The sequence below is a fragment of the Bombina bombina genome, chromosome 6 (assembly GCF_027579735.1).
Source record: "Bombina bombina isolate aBomBom1 chromosome 6, aBomBom1.pri, whole genome shotgun sequence".
NCBI lineage: Eukaryota > Metazoa > Chordata > Amphibia > Anura > Bombinatoridae > Bombina > Bombina bombina.
The window spans coordinates 743332507-743354647 of NC_069504.1; the positions used below are offsets into that span (position 1 = coordinate 743332507).

General features: G+C 43.5%; 1 protein-coding gene across 1 annotated transcript in view; it reads right to left on the reverse strand.

Moving 5' to 3' along the window:
• KAT6A (lysine acetyltransferase 6A) overlaps positions 1–22141 on the reverse strand; it is a 646904-nt gene that overhangs the window by 97294 nt on the left and 527469 nt on the right. Inside the window, 1 exon segment of the mRNA XM_053719413.1 lies at positions 14800–15031. Coding sequence (XP_053575388.1) covers positions 14800–15031 — 232 coding nt within the window.

Here is a 22141-nt window from a genome sequence, read left to right on the forward strand (position 1 = left end):
AAGTCCTGTGTGGCAACGCAGGAGCCAGAAGAATCGCTTAAATTCCTTCCTGTTTGATCCGAGCTACCACTCGGGATAGCAGCACAATCAGAGGAAACAGATACACTAGATTGAATTTCCAGGGGACTGCCAGTGCATCCACCAGCTCCGTATCTCAATTTTAACCTGTATCTCGATAATTTGGCATTGAGACGGGAAGCCATTAGGTCTATCAACAGACAATCTCAATTGTGGGTGATATCGCAGAACACCTCCTGGTTTAGAGACCATCCCCTGAGTGGAGTGTCCATTGAAGAATGCGGGATACCTCCTGCATCGCCAGAGAGCTTCGTGTTCCACCCTTATGGCTGACATAAGCCACGGTTGTGATGTTGTCCGATTGGAATTTAACAGGCGGAACAAAGCTGAAGCCATGACAGAAGAGCATTAAATATAGCCCTCAATTCCAGAATGTTGATGGGAAGAGTCGCTTCCTCCAGGTGCAAGATTCTCTGAGCCCTCAGAGAACCCAACACAGCGCTCCACCCCAACAAGCTCGTATCTGTGGTAATCACCCAGGATGGACGTAGAAAACACATTCCCTGAAGAACAGGATTCCGTGATTGCCATCAATTGAGACACTCTCTCGTCCGTGGATCCAGATATATTAACAGACAGATCTGCATGGTCCCCATTCCCCTGTCTGGGCATACATAACTCTAGAGGTCTTAGATGAAAGCGAGCAAACAGAATAGCAACATGCTCCTGGAACTCCTCCAGGGAAGATGCTACTGTAACTAAATCCAACAAGGATTCACAGCAGAATTTTGTGGCTCCAGCCACTGCAGCAATGCCTACTGCAGGTTGGAATAGCGAGCCTGACTGAAGGAAGACCTTCTTTAAATATCCTTCTAACTTCCTATCCATAGGGTCCTTAAAGGATGTGCTATCCTCCAGCACGATAGTAGTGCATTTAGTGCCGTCAACCTTGGGCACAGTATTTCACACTAACACATGAGGGATTGGCAGAGGAAACCTTTTCTTAGAAGTCAGTAAAGGAGAAATGGGCACCTCTGGCTTCTCCAATTTCTTGGAAATAATCTCCACTACAACAGAAGGCACCTAGAACACATCTGGGGTTCTGAGCCTTGGTCTCAAAACTCAAGCTTCTGTATCTGATTCTCCTCAAAATGCTTCAAATTCAGGTACACCTAGAGTACTTAAAACCTTTTTTGAGCAAGTATCTTAAATGCTCTATTTTGAATATGAACATGATATCCTAAGAGTCCCCCCTCCGATTCTTTAGAGAAGTCAGAGGATTAAAGTTCCCCTTTAGAGCTAACCGATAAGTCATCAGAAGGCGGGCAAATACTGTCCGCCACAACAGTAGCCGGACTGTTAACTCTAGTATCAAATATACAATGTTTAGCCATCCTCTTCCTTTTCCCTGCAATTGGAATAGAGCATAGGGCAGCAGAAAAAGCAGATTGTAACCGGGATGCAAAATCATGGGGATAATTTCCTTTCCTTCTGTATGAGGAGAGTCCACGGCTTCATTTATTACTTGTGGGAAATACAGAACCTGACCACCAAGAGGAGGCAAAGATACCCCAGCCAAAGGCTTAAATACCTCCCCCACTTTCCTCAGCCCCCAGTCATTCTGCCGAGGAAACCAGGAACAGTAGGAGAAATATCAGGGTATAAAAGGTGCCAGAAGAACAAAAATTTAGGTTTGCCCAAAGGAGAAAACATGCAGGGGCCTTGGGCTCTCCTCATACAGAAGGAAAGGAAATTATCTGGTAAGCATAATTTATGTTTTCCTTCTTAATAGGAGGAGAGTCCATGCCTTCATTCATTACTTGTGGGAAACGTAGACCCAAGCTCTAGAGGACACTGAATGAAAATGGGAGTGTAAAAGAGAGGCGGACCCTATTCTGAGGGCACCACAGCCTGCAAAACCTCTCTCCCAAAAGCTGCTTCAGCAGAAGCAAAAACATCAAATTTGTAAAATTTTGAAAAAGGTATTTGAGGACCAGGTAACCGCCCTATAAATCTGCTACATAGAGGCCTCATTCTTGAAAGCCCAAGACGAAGCCACAGCTATAGTTAAATGAGCCGTAATCCTTTGAGGAGGTTTATGTCTTGCTGATTCGTAAAGGGCCTTCTGCCCTTTACGCTTCCCAGAATAGACAACAAATGAGGAAGAAGTATGTCTAAATTCCTTCGTAGCCTGAAGATAGAATTTCAAGGCCTGAACCACATCCAAATTATGAAGTAATCGTTTCTTTGAAGGAGGAAGATTAGGACACAAGGAAGGAACCACAATCTCCGCTCACATTGCAAGGCCGCCATCTCAGAGACTCTGCGTGCTGAAGCAATAGCCTGTAGAAAAAGCACCTTCCACAACAGTAATTTAATGTCAACCGATTGCATAGGCTCAAACAAAGCCCTCTGCAAAACATTAAGAACTAGATTTAAGCTCCAAGGAGGAGCTGTAGGTCTAAACACAGGCCTGATTCTAGACAGAGCCTGAATAAAAGACTGTACATCAGGAAGCTCAGGGAGCCTCTGGTGCATTAACGCAGAGTGAGCCAAAATCTGTCTCTTTAAGGAACTAGCGGCAAGTCACTTCTCCAAACCATCTTGGAGAAAGGAAAGAATCCTGGACACCTTGACCTTATGCCAGGAGAATCAATGCTCTTCACACCAGAATAAGTAGGTCCTCCACACCTTATGACAGATGCGACAGGTGACCGGCTTTCTAGACTGCTCCCCACCCTAGAAGGCTGGCGTCTGTTGTCACAATCACCCAAGAAGGTCTGCAAAAGCAGGTTCCCTGGGAGAGATGATCCAGAGACAACCACCATTGAAGAGAATCCCTTGTCTCCTGCTCCAGTAGTATTCAAGGAGACAAATCCTTATAATCTCTGTTCCATTGCCTGAGCATGCATAACTGCAGAGGTCTGAGGTGGAACCGAGCAAACGGGATGATGTCCATTGCCGCCACCATCAGCCCGATTACTTCCATGCACTGAGCTACTGACGGCCGAGGAGTGGACTGAAGGACTAGACAAGTATCGATAATCTCTGATTTCCTGTTTTCTGTAAGAAAAATCTTCATAGATAGGGAATCTATTATGGTTCCCAAGAAAGTTACCCTTGTATTTGGGACGCTTTTCCAAATTTACCTTCCACCCGTGAGATCGCAGGAAGAATAACACCATGTCCGTGTGGGATCTTGCTTGTTGAAAGGATGGCGCCTGGACTAAGATGTGGTCCAGATAGGGTGCCACTGCAATGCCCCGAGACCGAAGCACTGCCAACAGCGATCCCAGAACCTTTGTGAAAATTCTAAGAGCTGTGGCAAGACCGAAAGGAAGAGCCACAAACTGGAAGTGTTTGTCCAGAAAGGCAAACCTTAGGAACTTATGATGATCCCTGTGAATAGGAACATGTAGGTACGCCTCCTTTAAATCCACTGTTGTCATAAATTGACCCTCTTGGATCAAGGGAAGAATGGAGCAAATAGTTTCCATCTTGAAGGACGGTACCCTGAGAAATTTGTTTAGGCACTTGAGATCTAAAATTGGTCTGAAGGTTCCCTCTTTTTTTGGGAACCACCAACAGATTGGAATAAAAACCCCGACCCTGTTCCTGTATTGGAACGGGAACGATCACTCCCAGGACGGAGAGGTCTCCTATGCAGTGTAAGAACGCCTCTCTTTTTGTCTGGTCTGCAGATAATCTTGAAAATAGAAACCTGCATCTGGGAGGAAAACTTTTGAACTCTAATTTGTATCCCTGGGACACTATTTCTATTGCCCATGGATCCTGAACATCTCGAACCCAAGTCTGAGCGAAGAAGGAAAGTCTGCCCCCTACAAGATCCAGTCCCGGATCGGTGGCATGCCCTTCATCCTGTCTTTGATTCAATAGCAGGCTTCATGGATTGTTTTCCCTTATTCCAAGACTGATTGGCTCTCCATGCAGGTTTAGACTGTTCCTGCTTGGAAGCGTTAGAGGAAGTTTCCCTTGAAATTTCGAGAAGAACGAAAATTACTCGTTTGTCGTTTTTATTTGTTTCTCTTATCCTGAGGGAGAAAATTACCTTTACCTCCCGTGATATCAGAGATAATTTCCGTCAAGCCAGATCCAAACAAGGTCTTCCCCTTGTAAGGAATAGCTAGAAGCTTAGACTTATAGGATACATCCGCAGACCAAGGTTTTAACCATAAGGCTCTGTGAGCTAGTATAGAGAAATCCGAAATCTTTGCTTCCAGTTTGATAACTTGAAGGGAAGCATCTGTAATAAAGAAATTAGCTAGTTTAAGAGCTTTTATCCTATCCTGGATTTCATCCAGAGGAGTTTCTGTCCTGAGAGCATCAGACAACGCATTGAAACAATATGCCGCCGCACTAGTGAATGTAGCAATGCACACAGCTGGCTGCCATTGTAAGCCCTGGTGTATATACATCTAATTTCTTGTCCATAGGATCTTTGAAGGCACAACTATCCTCTATGGGAATAGTAGTTCTCTTAGCTAAGATGGAAACAGCTCCTTCCACCTTGGGAACTGTTTGCCAAGCCTCCTTAACAGAGTCGGCTATGGGAAAGATCTTTTTAAATATAGGAGATGTAGAAAAAGGTATACCCGGTCTCTACCACTCCTTAGCAATGATCTCAGACGCTCGGTCTAGGACTGGAAACACGTCTGTCGAGGAAGGAACCTCAAAATATTTGTTCAGCTTACTGGACTTTTTAGGAAGAACAACTACTGTGGAGTTGCTGTCGTCCAATGTAGCTAAAACCTCCTTAAGTAAAAGATGGGGGTGTTCTAGCTTAAAGGGACAGTCTAGGCCAAAATAAATTTTCATGATTCAGATAGAGCATGTAATTTTAAACAATTTTCCAATTTACTTTTATCACCAATTTTGCTTTGTTCTCTTGGTATTCTTAGTTGAAAGCTTAATCTAGGAGGTTCATATGCTAATTTCTTAGACCTTGAAGGCCACCTCTTTTCACAATGAATTTGAACAGTTTTTCACCACTAGAGGGTGTTAGTTCATGTATTTCATATAGATAACACTGTGCTCGTGTACGTGAAGTTATCTGGGAGCAGGCAGTGATTGGCTAAACTGCAAGTCTGTCAAAATAACTGAAATAAAGGGGCAGTTTGCAGAGGCTTAGATACAAGATAATCACAGAGGTTATAAGTATATTATTATAACTGTGTTGGTTATGCAAAACTGGGGAATGGGTAATAAAGGGATTATCTATCTTTTAAAACAATAAAAATTATGGTGTAGACTGTCCCTTTAAACCTGAAAGATACCACTTCAGTATCAGCCAGAGGAATTACACTGTCCGAATCTGAAATTTACCCTTCAGATGCAACTACGGTATCCTCCTCTTCAGGCTTCTGGGAGGGGACCTCCGAGATAGCAACAACTGTTGGAGACCAAGATGTACATAAATCTTTTTTAAATAGGCCTCCATCTTCTTATCTATTGGATCTTTGAAAGAGCAACTATCCTCAATAGGTATAGTAGTTCTCTTGACCAAGGTAGAAATGGCACCTTCTACCTTGGGTACCGAAGCCCAAGATTCCTTAATAGATTACTCTACCGGTAACATTTTCCTAAATACCAGTGACGGTGTAAAAGCCCCTCCTGGCTTCTCACACTCCTGGGCTATGATATCCTTAGCCCTATCTGGTACCGGGAAAACCTCAGAAGAGGAAGGAACATAAAAAAAAAACTATTAAAGCTTACTAGACTTCTTAGGCGTTACCACTGCCTGAGTCTCCAAGTCATCCAAGGTAACTAAAACCTCCTTTAATAGTAAACAAAGGTGTTCCAGCTTAAATCTGAAGGAAGATCCTTCACCATCAGAGAAGGGCATTACACTGTCCGAATCTGAAATTTCTGAGAGTCCTCCTCATCCTCCGATCTTAAAGGAAATTGAGGTTCAGTGTTAGGAATAGATACCCTATTGTCTGAATTTTTAGATTTCCTCTTGCGCTTCCCTGAAAATCTGGAAAACTCGGCCAAAGCTGCAGATACCGCTGAGGATACATGTGCAGCAATGTCTACCTTTAAAAATGCGCCACTGGGAGTTAGAGAGGAACCGCAGTGTTAGATGCCATAGAGGCTTGGGACAGAAAAAGGGGAAAAACTAACCCAAAACTTGTTATAAAAATTCAATAAATTAGCAAGTAAAATGTTTTAATCCTCCGATTTAACTTCCCTTCGCACCTCAGTACTTAGGTGCCCTTACCACCACCTGTAGTGTATCTCCTAACTTCTATGCGCTTCCTCACCACGCAGCTGCATATACGAACAGCCTCCGCAGCGAACAGAGCTGAGACGAGCAGGGCCGATGACGAAAGTAGACGTCGGGAAGGCGCAAAAACCTCCTGCGGTCACTGAGAAGGAGGGGGCCTGGTTAAAATTAAAACCACCCGTCAAAACAATAAAGCAAAAAATAAAAGTCTATCTGAAAAGCGCAGCACCTCCACACAAAAAGGAGCCCTAGATAAAACAAAGTGTCCCACACTGTTTCTCCCAAAACCACTGTGCCTGCAACATGTCATAGCGAACCCTAACACCAGGGGTGAGCTAATACCGTCCCTTATACCTATCACAGCAGGGTATCTTAAGTGCCCCTCTCCCACCTGGAGCTTCCCCCTCCTGGAAATCCTCTCTTCACACGTCAGCGATGAATAACTTGGCTTCCTCCAATCATGACTTTCCCCCCAGGGGAGTCATTGCCTGAGGCCATGCTGTGATTGGAGGAAGCCGGATTAGTCATTGCTGACGTGTGAAGAGAGGATCTCCGGTGGGGGAAGCTGCTCTGGCTGTGAAAAGAACCAAGGTAAGTTTGTAAAAAAAATTTTAAAAGTGCCCCTGTTTTTAATAGTATTTTTAAAAAACGGGCTTTCATTCACCAAAGTTTACCTTCACTAGCAGTTTTTACTGTGATGCTTTTTGCCGCCTCCTGCTGGCGAGGAGTGTTATGCCCAACAGTAATTAAGATGAACTGGTGGACTCACCACATCTTTAGAAGAAAGCCCCTTACACCAATTAACCAGCTAGTGCATTAATGCAGTAAGGATATGGGGCTCTATGAATCTGACAGCGGTGTGCATGGTGTCTGTATGGCAAGTCCAGTCAGAGGACTCTGTGCCGCTCCCCTCAGATACTGACCTCTGTCTGGAGGTCTTCATGTATATACAGAGTTGGCCCCAAATTTTTTCTTTAATAATTCAGATAGAGCATGCAATTTTAAGCAACTTTAAAATTTACTCCTATTAAATTTTATACGTTCACTTGGTATCTTTATTTGAAAAAGTAAGAATGTTAGCTTAGAAGTCGGACCATTTTTGTTTCAGTACCCTGAGTAGAGCTTGCTGATTGGTGGCTACATTTAGCAGTGTTTGAAACAATGTTTACAGCAATGTTACACATAGTTGTAAACTCTGTTGCCATAGAGTATCTGTAGCATTCTATGGCAGAATATAACATCGCTATAAACATTATTACAAATGCTGCCAGATATGGCTAAACACACGTGAACGCTCCTTAGCTCACCTAAGATTACTTTTTTAACAGACGAGAACTAAGCAAAATTGATAATAGAAGTAGTATTTTTAACAACAAAGAGTCTGATCTTAATAAAAACATTCCTCATAATATACCGGTCACTTAAAGGGACACTGAACCCAAATTTTTTTCTTTCATGAATCAGATAGATCATGCAATTTTAAGCAACTTTCTCATTTACTCCTACTATCAATTTTTCTTCATTCTCTTGCTATCTTTATTTATAAAAGAAGCCATCTAAGCTAATGAGCCAGCCAATTTTTGGTTTAGACCCTGGACAGCACTTTTTTATAGGTGGGTAAATGTATCCACCAAGAACAACCCAGGTTGTTCACCAAAAATGGGCCAGCATCTAAACTTACATTCTTGCTTTTCAAATAAAGATACTAAGAGAATGAAGAAAATGTGATGTGTCGGTTTGCTACAGTGCAGAGTAGCCACAGTGCATTAGTATGCTGAGCTAGCTTCCAGCTAGCATAAGGAATTCCAGGAAAAAAAAACTAAAAAGGGCACAATGAGTCCTAAATAAAAACACAGAGCAAAAACTCGAGAAACCGGGTCAGGCTAATAGAGACCCAACCAGTCTCATAGAAACAAGGGGAGGCAACGCCCAGACCCCAGAAACAACAGGATAAGGACGGGAGTCTGAAACAGAGAGAGGATCTTCCCCTAACACAACCACACTCTAGAAAGCAATGAAGATGAAGGTCCCCAAGACGCAAAAAGGTATCTCAGAATACAGAAATATTCAGAACAAAACCTTGTGCAGCAAGCTCAGATAGGTCTGACGAACAACACCTGAAGCAAAAACAATGCACGCTGCAGTCATCTAACAATGACTCTGAAACTTAAATACTTGCAGGGCAAGCAGAAAGCAGCTAAAGATTGGATCCTTCAGATTGCTAAGTATCCACTAACCAGCGGGTAATGTTGCAAGCTAAGAGCCGCCAGTCCTTCCCACAAATCTTGAATGAGGAGAAAGGAAAAACCTCAAAAAGGCTTACTGTACCTCAAATGCTCCAAGGACGAAATAGCAGAGCAACAGATCTCAGATCCTGCTCCAACACCAGACCAGCCCAAGCGACAGACATGTAACAGGGGGACAGAAAGACCCCAACCAAAAGCCCCAGGGAATGGAAGAAAAAAGGGGGGACTCACCCACTCCAACAGAGCTCGGGTGCCAACCCAATCCGCTCCTCCAAAATAAGGCACTCCCAAGGAGAAACCCCTGGGACCTGGAACAGAGAAAAGTGCAATAGATCCGTAGGAAGACCTGTCACAACTCTTAGACAGTCTCTACATAGAGAGAGCAATTTCCAACAGGTGGAACAAAGCAGCAGATGCTGCCCCTTACAGAAACAAGCCACCTGATCAAACTTCCTACACACAGGGCTGGACAAAGACCATCCAGATAGAACCCCCAACTCATAAGGAAGATAAACTATCCCCTCCAAAGGGATGGGCTCAGATAAGAACAGCGTACATGTCCACAAGACATGAAGTCATAGTATGATCAAAACACGGACCGAATGAAAAATCATCCAGACATCACTGTTGACTCAACAGAGAAAAAAATTCCCCATAGTGGAGCACATTCCATCCGAAGGACAAGTCCGGCATTAAAGTTTATAACCAGTACCTGAAGGTGGATGAGAACTCTGGCCTACCTGCTTGCAAGCCCAATGAGCTAGCCCCTATGTCGCAACATAGGGTACCTGAAAAAAAACTGGGTCGTCGCGAACCAGTCCACTGGATCATAAGTCTCCAGACATCCAAGACAAGAACTCCGGACCCAGAATCGTCCTAGAATGAACGACACCCTCAGTGAACACAAGATACCCCGTCTGAAGCAATCAGACCTCACAGGGGATGAGAACGGGTACAGGAATCACTCGTATTTCCCAGCCCAAAGGGAAGAGAACACCCTTAGCCGGAGGTCAACACCCCCCCAGCAAGGTACTAGGCCACGACAAAGTCACGCAATTTCTCTAGCGCCCAAAGGCCCCAAGGGCAGCACTAAGGGAAATGAAAACAAGAACAGAGTCACCCGAAAGAGTTGAAAGGCAGGCTAGAGAAAGGCTAGTCTCCATAATCCTTTCAGATTAACATTCCAGTGGACCACACCCAAGGGAGAAGAATGCAAAGCATCCCAAACCCAGGCAGAAAAACATCCCATAAGAAAAAAGTTTGGAAAGAGACAACACCTCCTATCGCCCCTGATATGGAGGCGACTAACTCCAGAAGGAAGACAGAGCCTCACAGCTTTCACTTCCTAATTAAGCAGCCAAAGCCGCCAGGAAAACCAGACCAAGTCCAGAAAGTCCAGACCCAAAGGAAGAGAACCTCTAAAAGGAACAAGTCCTAAAATGACACTTCTAAAGAGACCATGAAAGGCAAAACCGTAAGAACGGCGGTATGAAAAACCTAAATCCTCCAACCCACAACGAGAAGGAACACTAGTTCCCGAAAAATTCAGAAACGACTGAGCATGTCCCGGCCCACTAGATTGAAAGGCGAATGAGGATGGAACCAATCCCCCATGCCCCTAAGCAACCACGACCCTCACGTCCTCTCAGGATGCTAGTTGAAGCTTGTAAAACAAGACAATCAAACAAATGATATTGTGATCACTAGGCACCCTCAGCGGACCAACCGGACATAAAAAGGTGCCATGTGTCTGAACTAGGCCTCAAAGACAGAAGGATTTGTACCCAGTCAGGACCAGCCTGAAACCAAGGGCCCCAGCACTGTCAAGGCCACATAGAGACTCCCCCGGAGATGGAGGGAAAAAGAACAGTCAGACAGACTTTTGTAAACAGAGCGACCACAAAATCTCGAGTACCAATTCCAGGGAGGAAAGTTCCCAAAGCAAACATCACACCACGAGCTTTAAACCAAATAAAAATCACCCTCACCGGATGAAAATAAAAGATAAGGCAACCCGTAGGTTATCGCCCAAGAAGAACGGAGAGACACGCAAGACCAGCCCAACAGGGGTCCAAGACTTAGCTCAGAACTGGAAAAGGATACACAAATAAAGACTAAGAGGATTACTTCATCCCCTTATGTCTATGCATGCAAGCCAGTTGAAGAGTAAGACAGAGTGGGATCCTCCAGCAACGCCAAAAACGTGCTTTAGTAGGACACAAAGGCGCGCCAGTCTATAACGAAAGGAACAACATACCTACGCCGGGACAAAAATAATTACCGGCTCCAAAGGTTGACTCCCTGAGGCCTCAGGGGCACTCGTTCCCCCGGAAGGCTGAATTTGACCAGTCGAGCCCCGGTTAACAAAACACGGACAATATCGTAAGCACACTCCTGAGAGGTGCAGATGCGCCAGCACCAAAGATATGGCCATGCGGAACCGTGTCGTAACCTCCGGTGGGAACAGGTCACAGTCGCTAGAAAGGATAAGTAGCATTTGGGTTACCTGCATGCGTAGTAAGAGTTGATGGTAGGGAACTCGTCTCGTGAGAAATAGAATCCCCAGAGACGGATGGCTCAGTGGGCACCCAATCTCCCTATCCTGAGGAACAGAGCACTCTAAAAGGCATTCGGAACATAACTGATGGGCATGTATCACCCGGGCCAATTAATATTCTTTGCAAGAAGTATAGTCTAAATCAGAGACATCCAACTCCAAGAATCCTACATAACTGGGACACTGCCGCCTCCAGAGAACCAGACACCTGCGGACCAGGATTTCTCCGTCCCCATGCGGTCAGGAAAACGGAAATGGGGTCACAAGGTAAACCGTGCAGTCCATGCAAAAGCACGCCCGACCGAAAAGGCAGTGTCACTAGCCATGAGCTGAAGCAACACTACACAGTAGCAGACAGAATCACATAAACATGATTATAAACCCCCCTGTTCAATAATCACCCTCAGGAGATATTAACCCTTGGTTCTTAGATACAAAAAGGAGCCTCACTGAGACCCTATGTTAAAGTTATCCCCGAAAGGTTGTAGCCCCTCTCGGATAAACAGTTGAAAATACGATACATCCGTAATGAAAGTAAAATGAAACGATCTTACCGGAATCTACGCCGTGGAACAGGAACACGGCCCTTCAAGTGTGACAGATAGTAGCGTCGCCTCTGCCATGGACTTGAGAGAAAAAAGCAGGCAGCAAAACTCGTCAACTTTGATTGCTTGTGGAGCTGTTATTATGAGTCGGAAAGGTTTAGCAGGAAGACTCTCCCTGCATCTCCAGACTAACTTTCACCCATGATCTCACTGAGAGGCTGACAGGACTACTTAAAATTCTAGTCCCATGCCGAAGAGTACTACCCTCCATAAGAAACTATCGAAAACTTCTGACACTTCTCTGCCAACCTCCTGGGACGAAAGGCAAAGAATGACTGGGGGATGAGGGAAGTGGGAGGAGTATTTAAGCCTTTGGCTGGGGTGTCTTTGCCTCCTCCTGGTGGCCAGGTTCTAAATTCTCAAAAGTACTGAATGCAGCTGTGGACTCTTTCCATTTATGAAGAAAATGGTGTAAGGAAGAGTTACAAATTAAGTTAAATAGTCCAGTTCTAAAACCAATAAACGCAAACTCCACAGAACTACTTTATTTTTGTTGTTGTTTAAAAAGATAGATAACGCCTTTACTACCCATTCTCCAGCATTATTATATTAATATACTTTATAACCTCTAATTGCACAACAGCCAGACAGTGCTAGCTCATGTGTGCCACATAGATAACATTGTGCTCACTCCCATGGAGAAAGATAATGGTTATACTTGAACCTGCACTGATTTTCTAAAATGCAAAATTGTAAAAAAAACAACATTGAGATAAGGGGCAGCCTGCAGGGGCTTAAGTAATCACAGAGGTTATATAATTTTTTTTTTTTTTTTTTTTTTAAATATAACAGCATTGGTTATGCAAAACTGGGGAATGTGTAATAAAGGGATTATCATTTTAAACAATTTTAAAGTAGACTGTCCCTTTAAACTGCTTCAACATTTTCAGTAAACCAACAAATCTTAATTTAATATACAGTACTCAGTCACAGGGAAAATAGCATCCTTAAAACCAAAGAGATGCAACACAAAGGATCCCAATAAACTCTCCCGACTTAGGACCTGCCATGAGGGCACAGACTGATCAGGATAGGGGACTTGGAACATTTGAGAAGAGCAGTGTAAAGAGAGATCATGTTAAATCGCTTCTCTATTTTAAGTAAAAAGATAGATCTAACTTTGGAGCTTAAAGGGACATGAAACCCAAAATTGTAATTTAATGATTTAGATAGATAACGCAATTGTAAACAACATTCCATTTTACTTCTATTATCTAATTTGCTTCATTCTTTACACGAGGCATCTATGTGCAGCCACAAATCAGCAGCTTCCGAGTATGCTATTCAACAAAGGATAGCAAGAGAATGAAGCTAATTTGATAATAGAAGTAAACTGGAAAGGTTGTTTAAAATTGCATGATCTTTCTAAATGATTTAAGAAAAACAATTGGGTTTCATGTCCCTTGAATCACAAACACTTAGAACTGGAAACAGACTAAAGAACAATTGAAGGGATATAGAGTTTGAGCCCGATTAATTATTCAAAGCTCTCCATTAGTAGGTAACATTTTAACAACTTGCAAATAATAAATCTTTATTAGGTATACTCTGTAACAGGGACGACGCTACCCCTTTAACCTCAGAGATGCAACACAAAGGAATCTGGTGAATTCAAATCTCTATGAGAGCCTTGTGGGATCAGGATGAGTGACTTGGACCCTTGCAGTAGTATAGAATACAATATCGATTTAATATTAAACATCACCAATATTTTCAGAGAGATAAATCTTCATTTGGTATACTGGACCACATACAGCCCCTTGGACCACATGGATGGCATCACACAGGTATACAGTGAACTCACATCAAGATTCCCAATAAGGACCCAGTGGGATCAGGACAGGTGACATAGACCATTGCAGTAGCTTTAAAGTTAACATTAAACCCTCTTAGCCATTTCAGTAAATGATCAATCTAAAATATAGAGTTGGAGCTCAACTAATTTTAGAAAATATTACCTATCCAAGAAGTAATATTCCTAAGAGACATAAAAGTGCCAAAGTAAATGCCCTAATGTGTTACAGGCAAGCAATAGTGCAATAATAAGATGCTCTAATACAAAGTAAGCGTCAGATCTAGAGCAGTAATACACTACTAGGACTTGGGTAAATACATTTGGTAAGCCAATAATATGCAGCTAGGAATCACCAGCTAGATCCCAGTAGTCCAATGGTTCTCCTTAGCCTTCCTAGGTATGCTTTTCAACAAAGAATACCAAAAGAGTAAAGTAAATTTGTTTACCGGACTATACTGAAAAGTCTCTTAAATTTGCATGCTCTATTTGACCCATGGAAGCTACATTTTGACTATTGTGGCTCTCCTTGGGAAATAATTCACAGATCAAGGCCAAGCACCAGCTAATACTACCATGGCCCAGTTGAATAGGAATAATCCACTTCCATATGGGCTCAGAGCACATTCTACAAGAGCAATGGCAACTTTGTGAGCTATGGAATAATCCACTTCCATATGGGCTCAGAGCACATTCTACAAGAGCAATGGCAACTTTGTGAGCTATGGAGATTGAGGCTGCCCATCTAAGATCTGAAAGGCTGAAGTCATAAAGGAACCTCTTAATTTTGTGTCACATAAATTATATGTTAAACAATCTAGTTCTGCTAGATTTGGTCAAAAGATGCCTTCTTTTGTTGTAACGTTTAAATAAAATTTAATTAATTTGGCAGTATCTTGTCTTCCCACCCATTTGTTTTTATTTCACTGCTTCTCAGTCTTCTCACTTGGGAAGTATTACCCAAGGGGAGCCAAAATAATTAAAAGAACACCCAAATATAAGACATTTCTTTATCTTGGCTCATATCCATGGGTAGTTCTTAACAGGTTTCCTCCCTGATTTGTGTGTCCCCCTAACTTAGTTCGACATCTCAAGAAGTAGTAGCAATAGGTTAAAGAGAGGTTACCTATAAACAGGTCATAGGGGGAGTGGTCAGTTCTGTCCACACCCTCAGAAGGGATCTCTCACCTGGAAGTATTACCCATTGATAAGAGCCAAGACATAGAAATTTTTTATATTTGGGTGTCAGTTTCTAATTTTCATGTCCCTTTAACCACTTGCAGATTTTTCATTTGGAATCACAACAGAATATAAGAGAAAAAAGGTTGTTAACTCACCGGTCCCCTCTCATCTCCAGCATACGTAATTGCTGAAGGGTGGCAGCAATATCCTGAGGGCAGATTCCAGTCAGTTTGGTAAGCCTCTTGATGCTCATCTCCCGCTCCCTATTGTGGTGAAGACATTCCAGTACCACACTCTTCCAATATGCCATGTAGGACAACCGACCAAGATCAGAAAGAGGTTTTTCTGGAGAACCTGCTTGTCCCTCACGCTTCGAAAGGAGATAACCTAAGAGTGATGCAAAATTAAAAATATAATTAAAATAAAGTAGAGCATGCATGAAACAAAATGACTATATTGCATCTAAAATAAGTGAAAGTCTGGGTAAAGAAATGCAGCTTAGATAAATCCCATTACATTCTGAAGGGCGTCAAATAAAGGAGGCCATAATGTATAAAGACAAGTCAAATGAATAGTAAACACTTTGAGAAACTTCAGGATAACCCCGAGCAGGTACCATCCCCTTCTTCACACCTCAGCTACAGTTTTTTTTTTTTAATAACAGGTAGAGGATGAAAATACAAAAAGACCAGAAAGACGAAAACAGCCAGATTAAGAAACGACATTGAATATTAGACATGTGCATTCATCATTTTCGTTCACTGTCAAATGTGGAAGGCGGCGGCCACTCGCTGCTTTCTTCTGTTTTCAGAGGCAGATTTCTTCTTGTGAAAGTACAACACACTAAGATCCGTGCAAATTCAGATATTAGTGTGTTGCATTTTCACAAGAAGAATTCCAGCTCTGAAAAGAGCCGAATGGCACAAGCGGCCCTCTAGTAATCTGGTTACTTCACTTACAATAATGAAAGGACATTAAAGGGCCATAATACCCAAATGTTTAAACACTTGAAAGTGATGCAGCATAGCTGTAAAAAGCTGATTAGAAAATATCACCTGAACATCTCTATGTAAAAAAGAAAGATATTTTACCTCAAAAGTTCCTCAGTAGCCACCTCCCATTGTAAAGGATTTCTAAGCAGCAGTTTAGTGTGTCTGTCCTGGGACATCTGAAGGGACTAGCATCGTGCACTCTCATATTATTTCACCAATCAGGTAAAGGAAGCTTACTATGAAATCTCATGAGAGTTAAGTCAAATCTCATGAGATCACAGTAAGAGTTCCTGACCTCAGCACTGCTGATGCTGATTGGCTGCTGTTCATTTCTTCATTTTTTTTAATTTTTTTACCTGCAGCTGGGAGCAGCTGAGTATAACTTTTTACACAGAACTTACTCTGCTGAGCTGAGGAAATTGTGAGGTAAAATATCTTCCTTTTTTACATAGAGAAGCTCAGGTGATATTTTCCTGTCAGCTTTTTACAGTTATACTGCATCAGTTTCAAGTGATTTAGCATATGAGTATTATGTCCCTTTAAGCACCATCTTTAAACTGATTAAATGAGTGGAGACCACCACTGGGAGCAACTCTTGTAATATACAGAGAACAGCCTTATCCTGAGGGAAAACATAAATTATGCTTACCTGATAATTTTATTTCCATTGAGGGGAGGAGAGTCCACAGCTTCATTCATTACTTGTGGGAAATAAGAACCTGGCCACCAGGAGGAGGCAAAGACAACCCAGCCAAAAGATTAAATACATCCCCCACTTCCCTCATCCCCCAGTCATTCTGCAGAGGGAACAAGGAACAGTAGGAGAAATATCAGGGCATAAATGGTGCCAGAAAAACAAAAAATAAATTTAGGTCCGCCCACCGGAGCAATGGGCGGGAGCCGTGGACTCTCCTACCCTCGATGGAAATAAAATTATCAGGTACCCAAGATCTAGAGCAGTGCTTTCCAAACTGTGTGTCGTGACACAGTGTGTCAGTGGCAGTGTGTAGGTGTGTACCTGCTTCAGCACAAATTTTTGTTAATTTCAATTGTTTTTAGGTTTCTGACTTTCCGCCTGTTTGCTACGCATATCACATGGTTGACACGTGATTGATACCTAGTGGGTCACAGATACTCCTTACCTATTGGCGCAGCTCAGTGGGAACTGAAACTATTTCCATTGGTGGCTTTGGCGGCACATTGGCTCCTGACTGCACGTGTAGTCTCCTAAATCGGCTTGTAACTGCATTTGTAGTCAGTGAGTGTAGCAGTGTGATTGCAGCGCAGGCAGTTGTCAGTCAGACTCGCAGAGCTGAGGGCGGCAGCTTAAACGCTGAGCTGAAGTCAGAAGTCAGTGTTGTTTTTTTTGCAGCTAGCTCCCAGTAGTGCATTGCTGCTCCTGCTCTTCATATATGGATAGGAAGTGGAAGCTTAAAAATGCTTGATGATGAAATGTGAGTGTCTAAATCTAATATTGCACTAAATATTCAGAAACTGTGTTCATCCCATCCACCTCATACAACCCATTAAAATAGTAAGTAGCTATTGGTGTTATTAAACTTTTTGTTAATTCTTGCACATACTTACATACTGTTACTTGTAAATACATTTCATTATATCATTTATGTATGTATCCGAATCTCAAACAAGTTAGTTTAACCTCCTGTTTGCTAGAACAACTCAATTACTGTGTTGCGAAATGATGTAGGTCTAAAAAGTGTGTCACCAACATGAAACGTTTGGAAAGCTCTGCTCTAGAGGACACAATGAAAAACAGGAGGGCAAAAAAGGGCGGACCTTAATCTAAGGCACCACAGCCTGTAAAACCCTTTCTCCCAAAAACAGCTTCCGCCAAGCAAAAACGTCAAATTTGTAAAACCTTGTAAAGGTATGTAAGGAGGACCAGGTAGCCGCCTTACAAATCTGCTCCATAGGGAACTCATTCTTAAAGGCCCAAGAAGAAGCCACAGCTCTAGTCGAATGAGCCGTGATCCTCTGAGGAGGCTTATGTCCCGCTGTCTCATAGGCTAAGTGAATCATACTCCTCAACCAAAAGGACAAAGTAGAAGAGGCTTTCTGCCCCTTGCGCTTCCCTGCATACACCACAGAGACGTAGATTGTCTGAATTCCTTTGTAGCCTGAAGATAAAACTTCAAGGCTCGAAATACGTCCAAATTATGAAGTAACCTCTCCTTAGGAGAAGAGGGGTTAGGACACAAAGAAGGAACTATTTCCTGATCGATGTTACGGTTAGACAGAACTTTGGGAAGAAATCCCAAACCAGTGCGCAGAACAGCCTTATCAACCTGAAATATCAAATAAGGAGGCTCAAACTGCAAGGCCACCAACTCAGAGACACTGCGAGCCGATGCAATAGCCAGCAGAAAGAGAACCTTCCAGGAAAGAATCTTAATGTCAATAGATTGCATAGGTTCAAATGGAACCCTCTGCAATACCCTCAGAACCAAGTTCAAACTCCAGGGAGGAGCGGACTGTCTAAAAACAGGTCTGATTCTAGGGAGAGCCTGAACAAAGGACTGAAAATCAGGAAGCTCAGCGAGTCTCTTGTACAACAAAACAATGCCGAAATCTGTCCCTTCAAGAAACTGGCGGCAAGTCCTTTTTCCAAACCATCCAGGAGAAAGGACAGAATCCTGGATACCTTAACCTTGTGCCAAGGATATCCATGCTTCTCACACCAGGACAAGTCCTTCACACCTTATGATAAATGCGACGAGTGACCGGCTTCCTAGCCTGAACAAGTATCAATCACTCTCTCAGAAAACCCTCTTCTCTTGGCCAAGACTAAGCGTTCAATCTCCATGCAGTCAACCTCAGAGAATCTAGAGTTTGACGTTGAAAGGGACACTGTACCAACAGATCCCTGCGACAGGGTAACCTCCATAGAGGAGAAGAAGACATACGCACCAGATCCGCAAACCACGTTCCTCCGCGGTCACAACAAAGCAATCAGAATAGCCAAAGCTTGCTCCTGCTTGATGCGGCCACTACACAAGGTAGAAGTGGCAATGGTGAAAAAATCTAAATTAGGTTAAACCCCCAAGGCACCGCTAACGCATCTATCAGCTCTGCCTTGGGATCCCTGGACCGCGACCCGTATCTGAGTAGCTTGCAATTGAGTCTGGACACCACGAGGTCTATCTCCGGCATCCCCCATCTGTGACAAAACCCCGTTAACACCTCAGGACGGAGAGACCACCATTCCTCCAGATGGAAGGATTGCCTGCTGAGGAAATCAGCTTCCCAGTTGTCCACACCCGGAATGTCGATGGCTGAGAGCGAGCAGTTGTGGGACTCTGCCTATTCCAATATCCGAGAAACCTACCTCATTCTAAGAAAACTTCTCATCCCCCCCCCAGCCCCCGGTGTTTGATGTAGGCCACCGAGGTAATGTCTGTCTGGAATCTGATGAAGCTGAACAACCTCAATAGAGGCCACGTCTTCAGAGCATTGTAGATCGCTCAAAGTTCCAGAATATTGATCGGAAAGAGAGACTCCTCTCGAGACCATTTTCCCTGTGCTATCCTGACACCCCAGACAGCTCGCCATCCTGCCAAACTCGCGTACGTGGTCACAATCTCCCAGGACGGTCTCAGGAAGGATGTTCCTTGGGACAGTTGTTCCAGACGGATCCACCAAGAGAGGGATTTCCTCGTCCGAACGTCCAAAAAAATCAGTTGGGATAGGTCTGTATGATGGCCGTTCAACTGTTTCAACATGCATAACTGAAGAGGTCTGAGGTGGAACCTGGCAAATGGAATGACATCAATGCTGGACACCATGAGTCCGATCACCTCCATATCAGCCACCGATGGACTGGAGGATGACTGAAGGGCAAGACAGGTGGACGCAATCTTCCTGCGTCGCTGATCTGTGATAAATATCCTCATGGATATAGAATCTATTATCTTTCCCAGGAACTCCACCCTGTTGCTGGGAATCAGGAAGCTCTTTCCTGAGTTTATCTTCCAACCATGGGTTTGGAGCAAAAGAAGAAGAGCCCTCGAGTGATCCTCTGCGAGACTTTACTACGGCGCCTGGACTAGGATGTCGTCCAGAAATGGCGCCACAGCAATGCCTCTGGATCTGGCAACCACAAGTAGCGCCCCCAGAACCTTTGTGAAGACTCTCAGAGCCGTCGCCAGACCAAAGGGAAGGGCCACAAAGTGGAAATGTTGGTCTAGGAATGCAAATCTCAGGAACCTGAAGTGGTCCCTGTGGATTGGCACATGAAGGCAGGCATCCTTCAAGTAAGTCATAAACTGACCTTCTTGAACTAGGGGCAGAATAGATCTGATTGTTTCCATTTTGAACGATGGAACAGACAGAATTTTTTTTAAACATTTTAGGTCCAGAATTGGGCGAAACATGCCCTCCTTCTTTGGAACCACGAAAAGGTTTGAATAGTACCCTAGACCCCTTTCTGCTGGGGGAACCAGTACAATTACCCCGAGGGGAGATCCCTCACACATTCTAGAAAGGTGTCTCTTTTCAGGATTGGAAGACCGGTTTGACCGGAGGAATCTTCCCCTGGGCGGATGAGATCTGAACCCTATCCTGTATCCTTGGGCGACAAGCTTCAGAACCCAAGGGGGGTCCTGAAGATCCTGCAACCAGGCTTCTGAGAAGAGAGATAGTCTGCCCTCTACTTAGCCCGGAGACAGGTCGGGGGCCAGCCCTTCATGCCGACTTTGCTTCGGCAGGCTTCTTGTTCGGCTTGGACTTTTTCCAAGACTGAGCTGGCTTCCAAGTGCCCTTGGACTGATCTGCTTTTGCGGCGGGCTGTTGGCGTTGGGCCTTGTTCACACGAAAGGGACGAAAAGTAGACCCCTTAGGGTAAAACTTCTTATCCTGTGGTAGGAAAGCGCCCTTGCCTCCCGTAACCATGGATATGATCTCGTCTAATACTGGACAGAATAGGATCTTTCCCTGAAATGGAAGGGATAGCAGTCTAGACTTAGAGGTCATGTCCGCAGACCATGACTTTAGCCACAGAGCCCTGCGGGCTAATACGAAAAAACCTGACACCTTAGCGTTCAGGCGAATAATTTACATATTGGCATCAAAATTAAAGAATTGGCGACCGTCAAAGCCTTAATTCTCTCCTGTATCTCGCCGAGGGGCGTCTCCCTCTCGACCATGTCAGACAGAGCCTCCCACCAATATGTTGCAGCTCCGGCAACCGGAGCTACCGCCGCTGCCGGCTGAAAAACAAACCCTGTATGTTGAAACATTTTTCTTAACATATTCTATAACTTTTTATCCATGAGTTCATTAAATGACAAACTATCTTTAGGAGGAATCGTCCGCTTTGCGAGCGTAGAGATAGCACCATCCACCTTAGGAACAGTCCCCCATAGCTGGAGCTGAGAGTCCGGGATGGGGAACAGCTTCTTAAAGGAAGAAGGAGAAAAAACATAATTTATGTAAGAACTTACCTGATAAATTCATTTCTTTCATATTAGCAAGAGTCCATGAGCTAGTGATGTATGGGATATACATTCCTACCAGGAGGGGCAAAGTTTCCCAAACCTCAAAATGCCTATAAATACACCCCTCACCACACCCACAATTCAGTTTAACGAATAGCCAAGAAGTGGGGTGATAAAGTGCGAAAGCATATAAAATAAGGAATTGGAATAATTGTGCTTTATACAAAATCATAACCACCACAAAAAAAGGGCGGGCCTCATGGACTCTTGCTAATATGAAAGAAATGAATTTATCAGGTAAGTTCTTACATAAATTATGTTTTCTTTCATGTAATTAGCAAGAGTCCATGATCTAGTGACGTATGGGATAATGACTACCCAAGATGTGGATCTTTCCACACAAGAGTCACTAGAGAGGGAGGGATAAAATAAAGACAGCCAATTCCTGCTGAAAATAATCCACACCCAAAATAAAGTTTAACGAAAAACATAAGCAGAAGATTCAAACTGAAACCGCTGCCTGAAGTACTTTTCTACCAAAAACTGCTTCAGAAGAAGAAAATACATCAAAATGGTAGAATTTAGTAAAAGTATGCAAAGAGGACCAAGTTGCTGCTTTGCAGATCTGGTCAACCGAAGCTTCATTCCTAAACGCCCAGGAAGTAGAAACTGACCTAGTAGAATGAGCTGTAATTCTCTGAGGCGGAGATTTACCCGACTCAACATAGGCAAGATGAATTAAAGATTTCAACCAAGATGCCAAAGAAATGGCAGAAGCTTTCTGGCCTTTTCTAGAACCGGAAAAGATAACAAATAGACTAGAAGTCTTACGAAAAGATTTCGTAGCTTCAACATAATATTTCAAAGCTCTAACAACATCCAAAGAATGCAACGATTTCTCCTTAGAATTCTTAGGATTAGGACATAATGAAGGAACCACAATTTCTCTACTAATGTTGTTGGAATTCACAACTTTAGGTAAAAATTCAAAAGAAGTTCGCAACACCGCCTTATCCTGATGAAAAATCAGAAAAGGAGACTCACAAGAAAGA